At 40.9% G+C, this 20,163-nt stretch overlaps 1 protein-coding gene across 1 annotated transcript in view; it reads right to left on the bottom strand.

The window, feature by feature from the left end:
- LOC307019877 (nucleoprotein TPR-like) overlaps positions 1–20,163 on the bottom strand; it is a 94,118-nt gene that overhangs the window by 10,422 nt on the left and 63,533 nt on the right. Inside the window, exons 32-50 of the mRNA XM_079650980.1 lie at positions 20,009–20,113; positions 19,679–19,891; positions 18,672–18,710; positions 18,092–18,277; positions 17,865–17,976; positions 14,794–14,987; positions 13,562–13,632; positions 13,123–13,322; positions 12,249–12,443; positions 11,875–11,960; positions 9,001–9,072; positions 7,687–7,917; positions 6,684–6,843; positions 6,405–6,598; positions 5,171–5,242; positions 4,934–5,025; positions 1,127–1,239; positions 951–1,049; positions 78–219 (exon numbers count right to left, since the gene is read on the bottom strand). Of these exons, the coding sequence (XP_079507106.1) occupies positions 78–219; positions 951–1,049; positions 1,127–1,239; positions 4,934–5,025; positions 5,171–5,242; positions 6,405–6,598; positions 6,684–6,843; positions 7,687–7,917; positions 9,001–9,072; positions 11,875–11,960; positions 12,249–12,443; positions 13,123–13,322; positions 13,562–13,632; positions 14,794–14,987; positions 17,865–17,976; positions 18,092–18,277; positions 18,672–18,710; positions 19,679–19,891; positions 20,009–20,113 (2,576 nt within the window). The remainder of the gene's footprint in view (positions 1–77; positions 220–950; positions 1,050–1,126; positions 1,240–4,933; positions 5,026–5,170; positions 5,243–6,404; positions 6,599–6,683; positions 6,844–7,686; positions 7,918–9,000; positions 9,073–11,874; positions 11,961–12,248; positions 12,444–13,122; positions 13,323–13,561; positions 13,633–14,793; positions 14,988–17,864; positions 17,977–18,091; positions 18,278–18,671; positions 18,711–19,678; positions 19,892–20,008; positions 20,114–20,163) is intronic.

Raw genomic sequence — 20,163 nt, 5'->3', positions numbered from 1 at the left:
TGTTCTCAGTCAAATGGAACACATTGTTTACACAGATACTTCAGACGATTAGGAAAGGGATTCAATAAGCTGCTCACCCCTCTCCCTCCTGCTCCATGAACACTTCGTCCCCATCATCTGCAGCAGACACCATCCCAGTGGAGGTGGTTACCATGGGAACCGACTGGGATGCCATGTTGTCACCACTGTCTGAGGGCAGAGACTCCGTGAAGACGGTCACTGACAGACAGAGTCATGATTCACATGTCACAATGTGCAGTGCTGGGTGGCACCATTTTTCAGGTAAAATCCATCAAACGAGATATTGATCTAATTTTCCAATCGAAATCAGGATTTCCAAATTCTTCCAGTATTTTTTTTCTCTCCACCTTCTAGGGCTGTACCCAAATATTTGTTCGTTGGAGTACTATTCAGGTTTCAATTTTGTTATTCGGCTATTTGTTTTGTTTGTTTTTTCAAATTCAATTTACTGAAAACTCCAATATCAACGTAAGAGCTTGTGCCTCTTCGGGGGGTGCTAACACTTAACCATAAACGTTATCGTTTACTTTCTCGGTCTTTATACGTAGATATTACTTTTTCTCCATTAATCTCCGTCACGTTGTTTCCATAGCAACAACAACTTCCTGTCGACAGCGCTAACTCTCCTTCAAAATGAAAGCATGTCCATAAAAAATAGGAAGCCAAGCCAAATTACACTTAAGACATATACAACTGCAACGAAAGTAACAAACACAATGCGATATCCTTTTCAATTCCAAAGGACACAAATTGAGTTGTATACATTAACAAATTATATAAAACAACAATACTGTAGAATAACTAAATGAATGCCGTGAATAAACCGAAATGCACGTGTTGAAGCGGTTCGCTGCTGATTACTACGCGGATCTATGCAGATCTTGGCTTTGCAGAATCATGAATCATCTAGTACAGAGCGTGTCACTCACCTGGTGCAGCCACCTGCAGGGGGGTGGTGGGAACGCTCCTCCCTCCTCCGTCTTCATCGTGAGCAGCCAGGAACAGAGGGGACTCGTACATCCCCAGACCTGAACACAGGGTTAGGAAGTCCATCAACATGTCACTGCTGGAGGTAAGTTCAGGTGTATGTGGTGGTGTGTGTTACCTCCTTGCGAGGCCAGTTGTCCCAGGTCAGAGTGAGAGGCTGAGGTCTGAGGCAGCAGGTCTTCTGGGGGTCCGAACCTGAACCTGGTGGACAGACCCGTCACCTGAGGAGAGCTGAGAGACAGGGAGTCGCCTTTAAGCTCTCTACTCATACAAGTTAGGCTTTTAAAGTAAGAGGTTGTTTGGATGGAGTTCTAGTTGCTTTTACTTTAACTTCTTATCTTTACATACATTTTGTTCTCTTATTTGATCTTTTATTGCACATTCTTTTTTGAACAGTTATATTTATTACTTCATCCTATGATTATACAGTGGGGCAAAAAAGTATTTAGTCAGCCACCAATTGTGCAAGTTCTCCCACTTAAAAAGATGAGGCCTGTAATTTTCATCCTAGGTATACCTCAACTATGAGACAAAATGAGAAAGAAAAAAAAAATCCAGAAAATCACATTATCTGATTTTTAAAGAATTTATTTGCAAATTATGGTGGAAAATAAGTATTTGGTCAATAACAAAAGTTCATCTCAGTACTTTTTCTGTAAGTCTTTACAAGGTTTTCACACACTGTTGCTGGTATTTTGGCCCATTCCTCCATGCAGATCTCCTCTAGAGCAGTGATGTTTTGGGGCTGTCGCTGGGCAACACAGACTTTCAACTCCTTCCAAAGATTTTCTATGGGGTTGAGATCTGGAGACTGGCTAGGCCACTCCAGGACCTTGAAATGCTTCTTACGAAGCCACTCCTTCGTTGCCCGGGCGGTGTGTTTGGGATCATTGTCATGCTGAAAGACCCAGCCACGTTTCATCTTCAATGCCCTTGCTGATGGAAGGAGGTTGTCACTCAAAATCTCACGATACATGGCCCCATTCATTCTTTCCTTTACACGGATCAGTCGTCCTGGTCCCTTTGCAGAAAAACAACCCCAAAGCATGATGTTTCCACCCCCATGTTTCACAGTAGGTATGGTGTTCTTTGGACGCAACTCGGCATTCTTTCTCCTCCAAACACGTCTAGTTGAGTTTTTACCAAAAAGTTCTATTTTGGTTTCATCTGACCATATGACATTCTCCCAATCCTCTTCTGGATCATCTAAATGCTCTCTAGCAAACTTCAGACGGGCCTGGACATGTACTGGCTTAAGCAGGGGGACACGTCTGTCACTGCAGGATTTGAGTCCCTGGCGGTGTAGTGTGTTACTGATGGTAGCCTTTGTTACTTTAGTTCCAGCTCTCTGCAGGCCATTGACTAGGTTCCCCCCGTGTGGTTCTGGGATTTTTGCTCACCGTTATTGTGATCATTTTGACCCCACGGGGTGAGATCTTGTGTGGAGCCCCAGATCGAGGGAGATTATCAGTCGTCTTGTATGCAGGGTTCCTGCAGGTTTCGCCAACTCAAATTTAAGACTTTTTAAGACCTTTTAAGACCACTTTGAATAGAATTCAAGACCTATTTCACGGCAAGAAAGTATGAAGGAAAATTGCTATGAAAGAAGAAATACGTCCCATAATTACTTACAAAGTAAATTAATTCATGTTCAACATGAGAACAATGACTGAACATAACAGCACAGAACTGTGCCAAAAAGTGTGTGTGTCTCTGTGTGCGTGTTAGGGCTTTGCAATTAATCATAATTTAAATCGCAATTATGATTTTGGCCTGCCACAATTACAAAAACAACATAATCGAAAAAAACTATTATTTAGCTTTGCTAGGTTGTGACAGTGCACTACAACACATTTGATCTAATTCATTTTAGTCTCATTTATTTTTATTTATCATATTTATTTATGTTTAGTAGCTTGTGGAAGTGCGCTCCAAAACATTTGTTCATCTTGTTTATTGGTATTTATTATTTTGATATTATTTATTTAAATATGTAAGTTATTTAATTTATTTTTGTATTGGTTTTTCAGTTGAATTATACATTCAGGGTAATCAACAGTTAAAAAGATACTGTTCAAATTATTTAATAATCGTGATATCAATTATTGACCAAATATAATCGTGATTATGATTTTTGCCATAATCGAGCAGCCCTAGTGTGTGTGTGTGTGTGTGTGTGTGTGTGTGTGTGTGTGTGTGTGTGTGTGTGTGTGTGTGTGTGTGTGTGTGTGTGTGTGTGTGAGAGAGAGAGAGAGAGTAACAATAGCTATATTCAGAGCTCTGCAGCCTTGGCTACAATCTTTCATTGTTGCCGTTGTATGATTGGTGTTTAACTACTGTATTTAGCATCACCTCCGCTTTTCGGGCTGACGACGTAGACCCAAACATCGCCGGAGGTCCCCCGGTGTTGTTGCGGGAGCTGCTGCACTAGCTAACGCTACATTAGCAAAACAAACGCTAATTTCTTTTGCAAAAGGTGCGGCGGGCTTCAAACACGTTCCCCTCCACTGGTTTCAACCAAGCACTAAATTCGATGTTTTCCAACCAAATACGGTTGAACTTACAAATAAATATGGGGAAGTGTAAGTAGATTCGAAGAGACATGAGTTTCTGACTGCCGCTAGCTGAAGCTTGGTTGCTAGCTGGGTGTTCTCCGATAAGGGGCCGGGGGAAACAAAGTTAGTGATGACTGGTTCCATGTTGATTTACTTCAATACAAATTGTTGGGGGGAACTGAAAGGCTATTACCGTAGTTTGCAGCCCGGACAGCCCGTTTGCAGCCCGGACATTTCCCCCAAAACACATTTTAGACGCGATCGCAACACAGAAGTACCTTTCAAATCCCATCATTTTTAAGACCTTCTAAATCATATTTAAGACCTTCGTATTTTTGTGGTCATATTTAAGACCTTTTTAAGGCCTTAAATTCAGATTATCAAATTTAAGACTTTTTAAGACCCCGCGGGAACCCTGTGTATGTCTTCCATTTTCTAGAATTGCTCCCACAGTTGATTTCTTCAAACCAAGCTGCTTACCTGTTGCAGATTCAGTCTTCCAAGCCTGGTGCAGGTCTACAATTTTATTTCTGCTGTCCTTTGACAGCTCTTTGGTCTTGGTCATAGTGGAGTTTGGAGTGTGACTGTTTGAGGTTGTGGACAGGTGTCTTTTATACTGATAACGAGTTTAAACAGGTGCCATTAATACAGTTAACAAGTGGAGGACAGAGGAGGCTCTTAAAGAAGAAGTTACAGGTCTGTGAGAGCCAGAAGTCTTTTTTGTTCGTAGGTGACCAAATACTTATTTTCCACCATAATTTGCAAATAAATTCTTTAAAACTCAGACAATGTGATTTTCTGGATTTTTTTTCTTCTCAATTTGTCTCTTATAGTTGAGGTATACCTAGGATGAAAATTACAGGCCTCTCATCTTTTTAAGTGGGAGAACTTGCACAATTGGTGGCTGACTAAATACTTTTTTCCCCCACTGTACATAGATCTTTTTCATTGTTAGTTTTTTTATTTATTTTTTAAGTATTCTGCTTTCTTATGAGGTAACAAAAGAAACACCTGTTATGGTCATTTTAAACTTTACAACAATTAAAAAAAATATATAACGTAAATACAACCATAGGGGCACAAATGTGATTTAAGAAATAAATCACAAGGACCACACACTCTAGTTTGACCTTCTTAAAAGTTAAATCAAGAAGCTCATTTGAGATTTCTCCCTAATTCTCGTCTATTTTCAATCACAAGGGAGATTAGATTGTAAAGAAAAGGTAAATATAGTTTAGAGTGCAGCACCTGACTGACCTGATATCCTCTCCCACTACAATCACACAGAATGAAGCCCAGCAGGTTATTCACTGACACTCTAGATATTTAATAACATCCAACATGATGTGTTCCTCTGCGTCAGATCTTACTGTATGGCCTCAGCAAAGCCATCGGTGCGGTGTGGGACCACCAGGGTGGGAGTACTGGGAACCATCCTGTCGTCATCATCAAAGAAATGTTGCTGCAACACACACACACACATTGACTGAGACACTAACACCTCACATGCTTCACACAGTCTTTAGACTAGTTACACAGGTAGGATGTGTCTGACAACATTAACAGTACATGTATTCTAACCCCTGGACACACACTCCGTCTCTCACCATGCTGCCTATTCCCGGGGTGAGCTGAGGTCCGCGTCCCACTGAGGGTCTGCGCAGCTGAGAGGACTGTCTCTGATTAAACAAACAGAAAACAGGACATCACTGTCAGAGTATTCTATTCATTCAAGATGATTTTTTCCAGGACACTTTCACAGAAGCTACGACACTCATTTTACATTTAAAAAAACATTTCACAGCGTAAGTTCATCTAATCAAATCATTTTTTCTTTGTTTTCATGACCAAACAACAGATTTAGCCCAAATCTATTTGTTGTAATGGCAAATGGACTGTATTTATATAGCGATTTTCCAGTTTTTAAGATGCCTTAAAGCACTTTTGCATAGATACACATCATTCACACACAGCACATTGGCCATGGGGAGCCATTTTGGGTTACGTTTCTTGCCCAAGGACACATCAGCAACGGAACCACCAACCCTCCAATATGAAGGTTGGTAGTTATATGACCGTTCTACTCAGTTTACATAAGAGGCTGATATGCACCACTAAAGCATTCGTATTTTCTTCCAGATGAGTTTTAATGTTTGTACCCTAAACATTAAAAGGTACATATTGTGTTAGCAGTACACGTGTTTTTATTATAACCCTCATCTGTTCCACAGGACTCCACAAAATAATTTTGCCTGGAAAAAACTCTTAAGTAAGTTTGTACAGGAGACAAAACCATCTAGATTGGTTCCAGAAAATTGATCAGCTGTTTTTTCTTTCTAACTGCCTCTCAGGGCTTCCATATATTACTGATTAGTAATCTATTACATTAAATCTTTATTAATTACCATTACATTTTGTAACCCGTAAATGGTTTCTGGGGGATGCGGTCATTTGACAGGCTGTGTCCATGTGTAAAATAGGTGCAATAAATGTGTAATATAGGTGAAATTACTGTGTATCATGGGTATAATATACAAGTGTAATAACAGTGTAACATGGGTGTAAGAGGGTTGTATTCATTTGTAATTTAGGTGTAATTACAGTGTACTATGGGTTTATTAAGGGTGAAATAAAAATGTATCATGGGAGAACATGGATATAATGTGTAAAAGTTGTGTAACATGGATGTAATAGGAGTGTATTAATTATGTGTAATAACAGTGTAATGTAGGACATACACAATCATGAGTCTTTCCATTCAAGGGTTGAGGAAAAAAGGGTTGTATCTTGAGTTATAAAGCTATATCTAACTTAAGCATGACTGTTTTTTATTTGATGTACCTGTGTGTGTGGGGGTCCCAGCTCTTGAACCGGGGGTTGGATATAGAGTCTTGGTGGGAGGGGGTGAGGGGGCCTGCGTGGGTGTGGCAGGCGGGGGGTGAGGGAGGAGGGGGAGGGTGTAGAGGAGGTTGGGGGGAAGTGTACAAGCTCTCGGGGGGGCTCGGACTCCGAGGTGGCGCTGCTGCTGCCTTCATCTGGAAGAGAGGGGAACTCACATTAGAGGGTTTCAACAAGAGGGCCAGAGAATGAGTGAGGGGGGGGGGGGGGGGGGGGCCTCACTGCTGTGGGACGGCTGCTGCGAGTCTGAAGACGCTCCACACACTTCTGACGGCTCTCCTTCCTCCTCCTCTGCCTCCCTGCCTTCCTCTCCTTCTCTCATCCCGCTCTCACCAGCCTCATCATCTTCATCATCATCATCATCATCCTCTTCCTCCTTATACTGAGGTAGAGAGTCCAAATAGGATTATTTACTCGGGACAACAGAAACAAAGCTGAAAACAGAGTGGTGCAGTCAACATTTGACCACATCCAGTTACTTGAACATTGGTCTTGCAACATAATATTGCAATTTTTTATTTATACTCTGTTATTTCTTGCACTTTTTTAATAGTTTTTAAAAAACCGTGTTGATTGTTGTATGTGTTATATAGATTTATGTTGCATTGTTGGAGGAGCCTGGGGCTTAAAATGTTCATTGCCTACACTGTGGCTCTGTGCATATGACAATAAAACCGTTGAATCTTTGCAGTCTCAACGTTTCTGAATTGGTTTTGGTTGTTATCCTGAAATAAGGTCTGTGGTTAACTCAAGGTGAAGACATTTGAACATTTTATTCTAAGACATAAAATACATAAATAAATAAATATTGTGAATGTCTGAAGCTTCTTTTTCAAGAAAAACATGGTTGCTAACAAGTGGCTAAATTACACTCGTAAACGTCATCACACATAACATTAGCCACCTTTAGCTTAGCAGTGGGGAAGTCATGTGACTGATGTATATTGTTTATAGCATTACCATAGCTATTAACATCTGGAGATTGCTTTAACACTGAAAAAATCATAAAGTGGAGTTAATGTGTGGAGATTATCCATCTGAACAGAATGTGTAAGTATCATAAAAGTTTTTTTTGCCAGATTTAACTTTTACTACAATATTAAAAAAATCCAATGGAAAAATCCGATTGCTTTTTGTTGAGGGAGTCATTGTGATGCTGACATCCGGGTTGGCCTACAAAAAAACATCACTGCAACACTATTTCAGATAATGAACAGATCAGCACCCCGTCATCTTCTTCTTCCTCCTCCTCCTCCTCATCTTCCTCCTCCTCGTCATCCTGCTTCTCCTCCCCCTCTCTACTCTCACGGCTCTCGCTGTCCGTGTCGATCACGATGACATCCCGGATAATAGTGGAGCCCTGAGGGGACATCATGTCAGAGGGGACGGACTGGGACACTCTCTCTACATCCTCGTCATCTTCAGCTAGAACGGGGAAACAATCGTCCGGAAGCTCCTGCAGCACAAACATAAAGACATTATTCAATATCTTAAAGCAGCTTAAAATCATCATAACAGTGTAATCTCCACCTCTTTTCCTAGTGGAGACGATTGAAAGCCATTATCCTGTTGGAAATTTCATGCAAAACTAAATAGCAATAAAATGAAGGTCATTGGTGACCAGTGTTGGGACTAACGCGTTACAAAGTTACTGTAACACCGTTATTTTTGGCTGTAACTAGTACTCTAACGCGTTATTTTATAAATTCAGTAACTCAGTTACCGTTACTACATGGTGCGTTACTCCGTTATTTTTTTTATATAGTCTCGGCTCCCAGACGTTGGTGAGCGGCGCGAACAGAGATGAGAACTGTACTTAAGTACAGTACTTGAGTAAATGTACTTAGATACTTCCTGTGGCACATGCGGAGACGCGCTGTGGGCGTGTTTGTGTTTACTAACAAGACTATAATGGCGGCGGCGGAGCTCAAGTCGAGTTTCTCCGCCTGGAGATATTCTCACTATTTCACTTTTGTCGAGCACAAAGAAAAGAACGTTTTAGTTAAATGTAAGTTGTGTCTTGGCGGGTTGAAGATCCTATCTACTGCCCAAAACAGCAATTCAAATCTGTTGAAACATCTGCAGAAAGAACATGCTGGGACGAAGCTAGTAGCTAAGACCACAGACCCAGACTCATCCGACGCCACTCCACCTCCACCTAAGCAACAGCGGCTGGATTTTAACCGAGGGACTGCTGGCCAGGGAAAAGTTGATAAAGCCATTGCACGGTATGTTGTAGAACACATGCAGGCTATTTCTACTATTTCTATTTCTATTTCTTGATCAACAGATTGTATTGTTCTCCAATGCAATAATAGTCCTGAAATGAAGGCTACAATGGCATTAATGGGAGCCCTTTTTTTAAGTAACTAATGCGTTACTGTTCACAGTAACTTGGTGTAAGTAATCAGTAAAGTAACTGGTGTTACTTTTGAAATGAAGTAACTAGTAATGGTAACTAGTTACTGGTTTTCAGTAACTAGTAATGGTAACTAGTTACTGGTTTTCAGTAACTAGCACAACACTGTTGGTGACTGACCTGACTGTCATCAGGTGAATCCTGACGCTTCTCCTCGTCCTGCAGCTCTTCTACAATATCATCACCTTCCATCTGAAACATACCAAGTTCCAGCTCTCACTTAACACCAATGAGTTAATTGAAAACTGAAAACAGTACCAATTGACAAAACTAAACTTGGTAGAGTAACAACAAGTGTTACACTACTGCCATTCAGACTTATGCTTGAAACAAAGCTATTGTTTGTGATTGAGCTGTGTTTTGCTAATATTTTATTTACCACTCTTTTTTTAATTTGTCAAATTACTGACAGTGCGCTCCACATACTTTCAACTGGAGTTTCATCCACTTACATTCCTTGATCGCTTAATTAGAAAATCCTGCTGTAACATCAGAGTGTTGATGTTTATTTGATTAACTGTTATACAGGAGCAGTGAAAAACAAGTTTTGGCAAATCCAAACATAACAGAAAAGGTAAAAAAAAAGCATGTTTAAAGATCACCTATTATGCTATATTCGAACAATATATTATAGGCCCATATCTATGCAAAACATGTCTCTGGTACTTTGAGAAAACACTTCAAACAGATCACCCATTGTAGCATGCCTCATACCCCTCTATTTCAGCCCCGTTACTAAAGTGCTGATTCTGGCCACGCCCCTTTGGAGCATCCGCATGCAAGCAGTGATGTCTGTGAAGAGAAGGCTGTCTACCAGCAGAAACTCAGCTAAACGCTGACGTGATTAAACTCCATATTATGTTCCAAACCACATCAAGCATTATTTCTGAAACAGTTTGGAGCTCAAATGCTGTTTCTCTCGCTAAATTACCACAAGGTGAAGACCAGCGGCGCCGGATTCATTTCAGAAGTGGGGGGGGCAAAAAGTGCGTGTGTCTGTAATATACTTTCCAACCCTCACGATTTTCGCGGGATCGAGACTCCCGTCTTCTTCCCGGGGTCATATTTCTCCCGATTTCTGACTAAATCTGATTCGTTTCATTCTAACATAATGCACCAAATGTTACTGTTTCCACTCGGACTTCAATACAGCTACACCATTGTTTGGTTTCCATGGTAACGTGTCTCTTTAGTAGCGCGAGCAAATGAAAGTCTGAGAGGGTCTTCAGGAGGAAGATAGTCAGAGAAAACAGAACAAGAATGGACAACTCGACGGCAGACCACACTTCCACGCTCACCGGCAGGCACCGACTGGCCATTGGGAGGAACGGGAGGGTGTGTGTATGTGTGGCCCGAGCGAGCGGGAGAGAGACCTTACGTGTATTGTTGTTGTTAGCATCTGGTGCTAGCTAGCTGCGCTAACGTATATAAGGAGCTGTTTAAATGAAAACGGAGGAGCGACATTTCGCCGACAACTGCGCCGAGCACTTGACTTTATGCAGGTAGCCAGACAGTGGGACATTAATAATAATAATAGATTTAATTTGATAGCGCTTTTATAGGTGCTCAAAGACGCTTTACAGATAATATTGAAGAGAAAAGAAAAGAAAGGAACAACAAATACATATATATAGTTAAAGTTGTAAGTTTCATTACACATTACGAAAAGTCAGCACACTCAGCACGGATAGTGCGCGCAACATGATTGCAGCGTTCGAGCATACACACACACACACACACACACACACACACACACACACACACACACACACACACACACACACACACACACACACACACACACACACACACACACACACACACACACACACACACACACACACACACACACACACACACACACACACACACACACACACACACACACACACACACACACACACACACACACACACACACAAAAGTATGAGAGAGGTTCCAGGTTGAATTGAGGCGAATATTTGTAATGTTCAGAGGTTGTTGTGTTTAATATTCATGAGAATATTTCCCATTGTTCCAATGATAATAAAGGGAAGATATTTTAGTTTGGATTACTGGTCTGGGGGAAGCTTGCGAGTGTGTGTGTGTGTGTGTGTATACGTGTGTGTATTTTTGCATTTGTGTGTATTGTGTTTGTTTCCCGGGGAAAACACTCACGAGAAACACCGGCTGTTGTTATGCCTGCAGTGACGTCAAGTTATTCCGTTCTCCGCATGTAATTATGCCGTTACAAGCTTTCAAAGTTGTATTTATCATCTGAATTTGCCGAAAACAAGTTTAATATTCTGAAAGCCAAGACTTTGTATATTTGAAATCAGATGAAAACAAACTGTAATGGACCCTGCCGTGTTATCTATGATTACTATGCCTTACATCAGGGATCACCAACTACATTTGTCCATGGGCCAAAATGTATCCAATAGACACTATCGCGGGCCAGCGATTTTTAGATAGCCCAGAAATTTGAAGTTGTTGACTGACAGGGTATAACCAGGAATCCTGAAGTCAAATTTAATACCTTTTAAGACCTTTTTTAAGACCTTTTCCATACATTTTAAGACCTCTTCGCAACTTTGAGTTCTAACCGGTTACATTGGCGACACACTTTACCGGCGCCCTTGGTGAGGACCTTTTATATCCGGCTTCTTTACACATATTCTTTCCAGTACAGTGTTAGCTCTGAGTGTTAGCGATGCTTGCTAATGTAAACGATCATATCAATCATCTATATCGATCATCATAAACAGATCATATTACTTTTGTTTCTGATACAGCACATAGCTTGATATGTTCTTTTTTCAGGGTTTACCACTAGAACAGCGCCTTTGTGTGTGTATGTATGTATGTATGTATGTATGTATGTATGTATGTATACATATATATAACAACTTTACTGTAAGTCCATCTCGTAGACATCCGGCTGAATACACAGACACACAGCTGAGGGAGGGGATTCAGCTAGCGACTGTATATGGGGACAATATATGTGTTTACCTGCAGTGCTATCTTTTGTTTTTTCAAGGTCGGAGGTGTGTTCTCCTCTTCCCGGTCTTCATCATCTATGTTTCGCTTTGAACCTGCTTTAAACATCAAACACACACAGGATGACATCAGCATGTCAGGTAACACTATTCACTCTTCAGATTATATTGAACATTTCATTCAATCTAGTCCTGCCAAAACCCATAACTCTGTACTTTAAGTAAAACCTATTACACATACGATTTTATCTTGACATTGATGTGTATTTATTCATAACACGCTAGAGCCAACAACAGTGTGTTTTGTTCTGGTAATGTGTTTCATGTTGTTTATCTGAGCAGTTGCAGGGTGGCTGCATGATGGTTTAAGCACAACGTCCTGCTCACCTGTTCCACTCAGAAAAGAGGACGTAGATGGTCGCTCTGCATCCATACTGGGGCCTGCGTCCTGATTGGCTGGCTGCTGCTGGGTGGGCTGGACAAAAGCTGTGGCCTGGGTGCTGGTTGGCTGAGTCATTGAAGTGGGTGTGTTCACCAGACTGGAGCTGGTGGAGTGCACAGCGGCTCCTGCACCCATCAGCACTGCAGGGGGGGACATTATGTTAATCTGACACAGATACAGTAACATGTTACCATAGAGTCTTGCGGAAATTACATATTTTTGTAGGCCCAGTCGGAAGTTAGCATCGCAAGGGTTCCCGCCATAAAAAGTATTGTGATTTTCCCATTTGGTTTCGAAATATTGTGGATATTGCAGGATAAGATATGTGGTAAACACAGGTTTATGAAACCCTCCACGTATAAACACCACTCGCCAGAAATAAAAAGCTAACGTTAGGCAATATACAAACTATAGTCCCATGACTTCACGTCACCACGGCTAAGCTACAGGCGGCTAATATTCAGCATGATGATGTTTAGTAGTCTTATTTGGTAACTTGAGACGCAGTTTTTAAGACATCTTCAGACATGCACCAGTGGGGTATTTACTGACATGTTTTATGTCATAGAACCAAACGTTAAACATCTCTTCAGATTTCTTTTGTAAACCAAAGACCTTGTTTCAGGCATTTCAGGTTAAAAAAAACCCGTTGACTTTACGAGTGAGCTTGGAAGTGCTTAAATGCTGACTAATTTCCATGTTTTAGGACTTATTCCTGCACCACTCTTGTACTAACTAAACATATTTAACATATTTGAGGTAAGGCTTTGAAAATATCTGCTGTTTTCTTTACTAATTTGACTTGTTTTTTGCTCTCACCGTCTTGACTGTCAGTCTGTGTGGTCGGCATGACAGTGGCGGTAGGTGTTGGGATGGACACAGTTGCTGGGGTAACCATTGGCCGGATGCTGGCACGAGGTGTGGACTTGCTACCTTGGGAGGGGCTTGGCTTGTTACTAGGAGATGGAGTACTTGTGGTGGGGCGGATGTTGGCAGTGGGGGGGTCAGACAGGCTGGAGCTGAAGGAAAAAGCATGAAGAGTTGTCTTGAGCAATATGTTTTATGTTAGTTTGATACTGTAAACGCTTTAAGTTTTTAATAGATTATTTCTAATATGGTTCTGAGGACTTATTAACAATGTGAAGCTAGACCTGCCCGATAACACCCATGACTGTAAAAAGAAAGTGTCTAGGAATGTGGTGAATCAAAATGCCTTCTAACCCTATTTAGGGCATGACTGTATGTCTTGATTAGTTACCTTCCCCGGTCTTGAGCAGGACTCTTCAGAGAAATCTGTCTCTGGTCTGCAGGTCTGGCCTGATCCCCCGCCTGAGGACACACACACATTTGTAAGATTGCAATCAAATCACAGAAATAATTATGGAAATTGAAACAGAGTTATTGGAATTAAGAAAAAAAAAGTGATTTCAAAATAGGGTTGTTATATTTGGAAAAATTGAAGGATAAGAGGAAAGGGGAACTGTAAGAAGGTTCTTCATTCTTGCAAGTATCAAAAATCTTTGAGATGGCAATTATAGGAATATTCTTCTAAAAATAGCGCAATCATCGCTAAATAAATAAATAACTTTTTTCTTCCAGAAAATAACAAGCTTAACATAAAAAACTATATTTTTTTATAAACTACAAGGGGTAGAAAAGTGACTTTGGGTCGTCTGCTGTAACTTTAAAGTATTTTAGACCCGTGTTGACGATAGACTGTAGCTATATATAATAATAATAATAAGAAGAATGTATAGTAAGTATTCATATATAATAATTATATATAATAATTATTGTTCGGAAACGGTTATAAGTAAACATAAAAAATTATATCAAACAAGAAGCCCTCCATACTCAGTCTCAAAAAGGTTGGTCTAGACAGCAACTGATTTTCAGTTGCACAGACATCATACACATAATTACAGAACGAGGTGAGACAAAGTGATGTAATGAGTGTTGGAGCTATATATATCTTTTTATATTATTTAATAGTTTAACATTCATTTTCTTGCTGTTTAAAGTGTTTATTATTATTATTATCATTTATTTATATGTATTCTTAGTTAGTGTCATAAATTAAAGTAGTTTCTATGCTTTTATTTTGAAGGCATGTTTGGGCACTGGGTGATTAGAGCACCTGGTGTAATTGTATGTATTGGAGACAAGTGGGTGGTGGGAGCCAGAGCACTAGTAGGTAAACATTTTTTTGATCAGGGTGTTTCAAGCCACACAAAGGAAAGCCATAGGAACGGCTTAAGGAAGAGAGATAGAGGAAACCAGTTTGTTGTACTTTGTTAATGGAATAAAATGCACAAATGGAGGTTCTTGTCTGGACTTGGATGATCATTGCCCTGCGTAAGATCCGCTAACTAGTGCCTCAGCGGCTTTATTATTTTAAGTTAATTCTCTGTTTTAGTTCTATATGATTTTGGCCGCTACAATGAGTGTCCTCAGTGTCAGGACCTTCATGTGCGTCCTGTCCACATGTACCTTAGCTCCACTCTGGTCCTGGGGCTCCTCTCGGGGGTCCGACTGTACCTGTGTCCCTCTCAGTTCTCTCAGCTCTCTGTCCAGCCGAAGAAGTCGTCCTTCATACTGAGACTTGAGGGCGTTCATCCTCACCTCCAGCTCCTCCTTACTCTGCTTCATCTCCTCGATCTCCTTACTGAGCTGCACCTTAGCAGCTAAAGGTCAAGGTGTAGTTAACACACTCAAGTGACTCTTAAAGAGCAACTTGCAGGTTTTTTTTTTTTATACTACATCTATGCTTAACCTTGCCTGAAAATTACAATTAAAAATGTTAATGCAGGATTTGATATATAAGACATAAGGGCAGGAATTCAGAGGAAAAGGAGCCGTTTTGAGCTCTGCTACTAAAAACTGCTTTTTTTCAACGTCATACGTCAAACGCGTCATATTACGTCACATGGGGGAGTTAACTTTTTTCGGACTTGTTCTCTGCCCAATCCGCGGTAGTAGTTTGTAGTTGGTTTGAGCGGTTGTGATTTAGTGAGCTGGTATTTATTCGGTAATTTTACATTGCATTTCACCATTTGTAATCATGGTGAGCTTGTGTTTGTGCAGGTTGCACAAAATCAAGCCTGTCAGGGCATCGAGTCCACAGTTTCCCTCACGAGAAAAGGACCGGAGCTAGCGTTCGTTCCTGGGTGCATTGTGCATCCACCTCCCTGCAGCACATACTCCGTCTCCACAGCTTTATTAAGAAACCGTATTACATCTCTCTCCCCCCCTTCGCTGCTCTCTCTCTCCCCCCTTCGCTGCTTTCTCTCTCCCCCCTCTGGTACAAGGCACCGTAACACCTAGGGTGGAGTTGCATTAGGTAACGCTATTCTGGCTGTACTGCTCCAGCCGTCTCCTTTGTGTTTGTTTGTTTCCCCCTGTCTGTGTTGTTTGTGTGTGCATGGTGGCTGTCACTCCTGGCTCCCGGCTCAACCTCCACTCACCTGCTGTAATCAGCTGTGCACCCTCCCCGACTACACACCTGCTTTCCATCAAGCCATTTACAACTGCATATCAACGGAGGCTCCACAACCTTTCTCCGCCAGATCGTCACGTATCAGCCGTATCTCGCGTCTCCCCTCCGGTACACAGCACCGTAGTGTGGAGTTGCATTAGGTACCGCGAGATACGGTGGATACTTGCGCATTAGTTTCTGTCCTGCCAGTAACGTTACTATATTATCAATACTACTTTAGTTATAGCCTGATATATGATTGCTAACTTTACAATGTTGTGATGTGACTGACGTTAGCTAACATGCTAACGCCGGTCACTCACCAAGACAGCTGCTCTGTTCTCCACTGGTTCTCCTCACACCAAAGCTCCATTTCTCTCCGATGGCCGTTATTTTTTCTAATCCTTGGCTGCTCCTGGTTTCTTGGACGCCTAGCAGGCTCATAATTATAATCATATGCATTCTAATATATATTTTTAACCTCTTCTGTGTAGGCCTGTCACGATAATTAATTGTGTTGGACGATACATTTTTCTGGAAATTATTGCGATAAACGATAATATTGTCGGCACCGTTTTAAGACCATTTTAGACATAATGATAATATATAATAATAATTCAAGTACATCCTTTCAAACATAACTTTTTATTGAACATTCAACATTGCAAATGAAATGTGAAATAATATTAAAATATATCAATTAATAAATAAAACAAATTAATTAAATAATATAAATATATAGACATTATATATATATATATATATATAAATATATATATATATATATATATATAAATATATATATATATATATATAAATATATATAAATAAATATAAATAGGTATATATAAATATATATAGGTATATATATAGATATATATATATTATAGGTATATATATATATATATATATATATTATGTCTATATATATATATATATATATATATGAGAGAGAGCTCTGTTTTCCAGCCTGACTCTATTTAATTTATTGTTTTGGTTGTGTGTGATTTAATTAATTTGTTTTATTTATTAATTGATATATTTTAATATTATTTCACATTTCATTTGCATAGGTATATATATAGATATATCTATATAGATATACAAAAAAACTCCTTAAAACAACAGTCAAGTGTACAGTCCACTGTCAAAGACCCAGATGCCTCAACAGGCCATATCCAAATCTGTTTTTCTAAGTTTTCGAGCAAGGAACACCAACATGTTTGCATTGTCGGGCGGGGGCTCTCCATCTCCAGCTGCCGTGTTTGCTCCCAGCTGGGAAAACGGAATGGAGTGGTTGTGTTTTAGGTGGTTTAAAATGCATGGTATTGCCTAATTTTGTCGCTACCTTTTTTAAACCAATGCGACACACCGCCCGGCTCATTCAAGTCCGTAGGTTCGCCTCGTTGATTTGGTTTGAATCCAAAATACTGCCACACCGGAGAATCGAGATGTGTCGTTAGGTTTTGTAACCAATTCCATTTCACTTTAAATTCCCCGCGAGTAAGTCACACGTTGTCTCCCGCTTGTCGCTATATTATTAATTTGGCTGCTATGCTGCTGCACGTGCACGCGGAGTGTCCTGACCTGGCTGTGTGTCAGCCCCGCCCCTCACAGCGCGCCTGGCAGCCACAGCGCTCCAGGCTAAAATGCTGGTCACATCTTTATGTAAACGGCAATTTATCGAGCTCAGAAAAGTTATCGAGTCCATTTTTATTTATCGTACGATAAGTCAATTTATCGATTATCGCGACAGGCCTACTTCTGTGTCAAAACTAGCATTGTGATCCATGTTTATTCATACGTTAGACCGGCCGCTCTCCCCCTTGTTTCCCCCATGTTACGTCACACGGGGGAAGTCACGTGCGGAGGCTTTTTAATGCGGAAGTGAAAATGTCTTACTAAAACGACGCCAGATGTCACTGTAGTGTATATTTCTGTATATTTTTGGGAAAATCTAGTGTATTCATCATTTTCCTACACATTTATTCACTGGTGTCTCTAACCTGCAAGTTGCTATTTAAGCCAAAGGAACAAAGGAGCTTCAGCATGTTTTCAATGTAGTGTACATGCTCATGGGACTTACTGTTTAGTTGGTTGATTTTGGTCTTGGCTCCCATGAAGACCTTTTTAGTCTTTTCCTCTTTTTCAGCTATCTGCTTTTTGAGCTGCTCCTCTCTGGCCTTGCTTTCAGACATCTGCAGGGGAACAACAAACAACTCAAACTGCTACTCCGACATGATCAAAGGTATACTACAACCCCAATATGAAATGCAAAAAAAACAATAATATAAATTGTGATTTATGAAGTACCTCTTGTCTGAGTTTTGCAAGCTCCTCTTGTTGGGCATGGTTAGCGTCAGTAACAACGTTAGCATCACTGGCCTGGATGGACGGGGAACTCTGGTTCTGGCAGGCCTGCGTTGCTCGGTTAGCTTTGTTAGCTTCAGTTAGCTGCTCCTGCAGATGCTTGTTGTCGGCTTCACGCTCTTCAAACATCTGACAAAAAAGGGACAATTAGTAATGAGACATTTTAAAAAATAGAGACCCGGTTGCAGGTGAATTGGATATGAAGGAAAGGAAATAACTTGGGTTGGCAAAAAAGTAGGGAAGGATGAGGAAAATGGATTAAGGGAGAAACACTTGTGAATAAAAGATACAGATTCATTGGTTACACTGATGAATTGTAATGAAAAATCAATTGATTGAAAAAGGACTAAATGCCAACCATTAGAGGTAAACTCTGGCTAACTAATGACGTTGAACCCTTAGTAAAGTTGCTCCATACTTCTATCAAGTAGATTCATCCAATAACTTCATACTCTCTTTGAATACTACAGATGTATCACCACTAGTGGTAGTGCTGTTTCTAGAAGAAAAAGGTTCTCCAAACCTTCTGCAGGCTGTCCAGGCGGCCCTGAATCTCAGTCACCTGTTACGAGGTAAGCACACTTGTTAGTAAGTATTGAAAAGACTCCTCAGCATGATCCTTTTGGGAAGAAACTGACCTTTTATGTTACAGAAATCAAACAGTTTTAATTAAAAAGGTATTATGACTTAAATATGTTCTCAGTAAGTGTACAAGAAAGAAAGGCTGAACCTGGTTTTTATCACAGGACAAATATTAAAGTAAGGAAGTAAACTTTTAATAATACATTTATAGTCAGGGGTGCAAATAAGTGGTACGCAGGTACGCATGCGCGGCAACAATCTGAAATGCGTACCGTCACTTGTGTCAAAAAGAGCATTTGTGTACCGACATACATGTGAAGCTTTTCCAGAAGGCGGTTAGATCACCGGACGACAGAGTCGGTCTCCGTGTGCACAGAGAGGGCTGCTGTTAACGTCGGTCTGTACAGCAGCACTGCGCTAAGAGAGCTGATCACAACGTTCACACGCTCTGTGGTCACGAAGCTCTGCACTCCACTACCACCCCCCCCCCCCCGTTGACATTCGCGATACAGAGGGCTTCATACTCCACTACCACCCCCCCGTTTGACATTCGCGATACAGGGGGCTTCATACTCCACAAGCACCCCCCACCCCCCCGCTGATATTCGCGATACAGAGGGCTTCATGGGAACTTTGAGGGGAGCCAGAAGTTGGAGTACCAAACACTGACTCCAGGTACTCATCTGAGTACCTCACTGAGAAAGTTGTGTGCACCTCTGTTTATAGTCAATATTTAGCATTGTGACGCAAAATGTTATGTTTGTCCTGGTGACAATAATTGTAAATGCAGTTTTTTTTAGGAAAGACTCGTTCTTGAGCACCTCAAAAAATGCCTCCTATACTGTGTGTAACAGTATTCTTAATGTTTTCTAAATGTTAGTACATATTGTAAGGCGATTTAGTAGTCAAACAATAAATGAAGATATCAAGAAAAAGAAGGCTCCTAACCTTGCTCTCTGATTGGCTGAGAGCAGTCTTGAGGTTGCTGACTTCCTGGTTGTGGCTCTGTTGACTGCTCTGATTGGTCTGCTGTAGCTCCTTCTGATTGAGCAGGTTCTGCTGAAGGGCCTCTTTAGCCTGCTGGAGCTCCCTCTGGATCTGCTGAATCTGGTTCTGCCGGGCCTGAGACTGAGACTGAGCTGCTTTCAACTGGTTCTGGAACTTTAAAGTCAAAGTTAGTCAGGTGGCTCTTTTGTCAAGTGGATTTATTTTGGTTCTTGGGTTATAGAGACATTCATCTCTGCCAGGTGCTGCTGTGATCTTGGCAGTTCTTCTTACCTGCTGGCTATGGGTCTTGGCTTGCTGAAGCTCTTTCTGACTCTGGGTCAGCTGGTTCTGATTCTGCTGCTGTTGAGTCTGGATCTGGGACAACTGGGACTGGACCTATAGAAGTAAAGAGATGACAACTTACCCTGTGAGTCCTGCCTTTCTAA

The sequence above is a fragment of the Notothenia rossii genome (assembly GCF_949606895.1).
Source record: "Notothenia rossii genome assembly, chromosome: 9".
NCBI lineage: Eukaryota > Metazoa > Chordata > Actinopteri > Perciformes > Nototheniidae > Notothenia > Notothenia rossii.
This window is presented reverse-complemented; position numbering and strand designations above follow the sequence as displayed.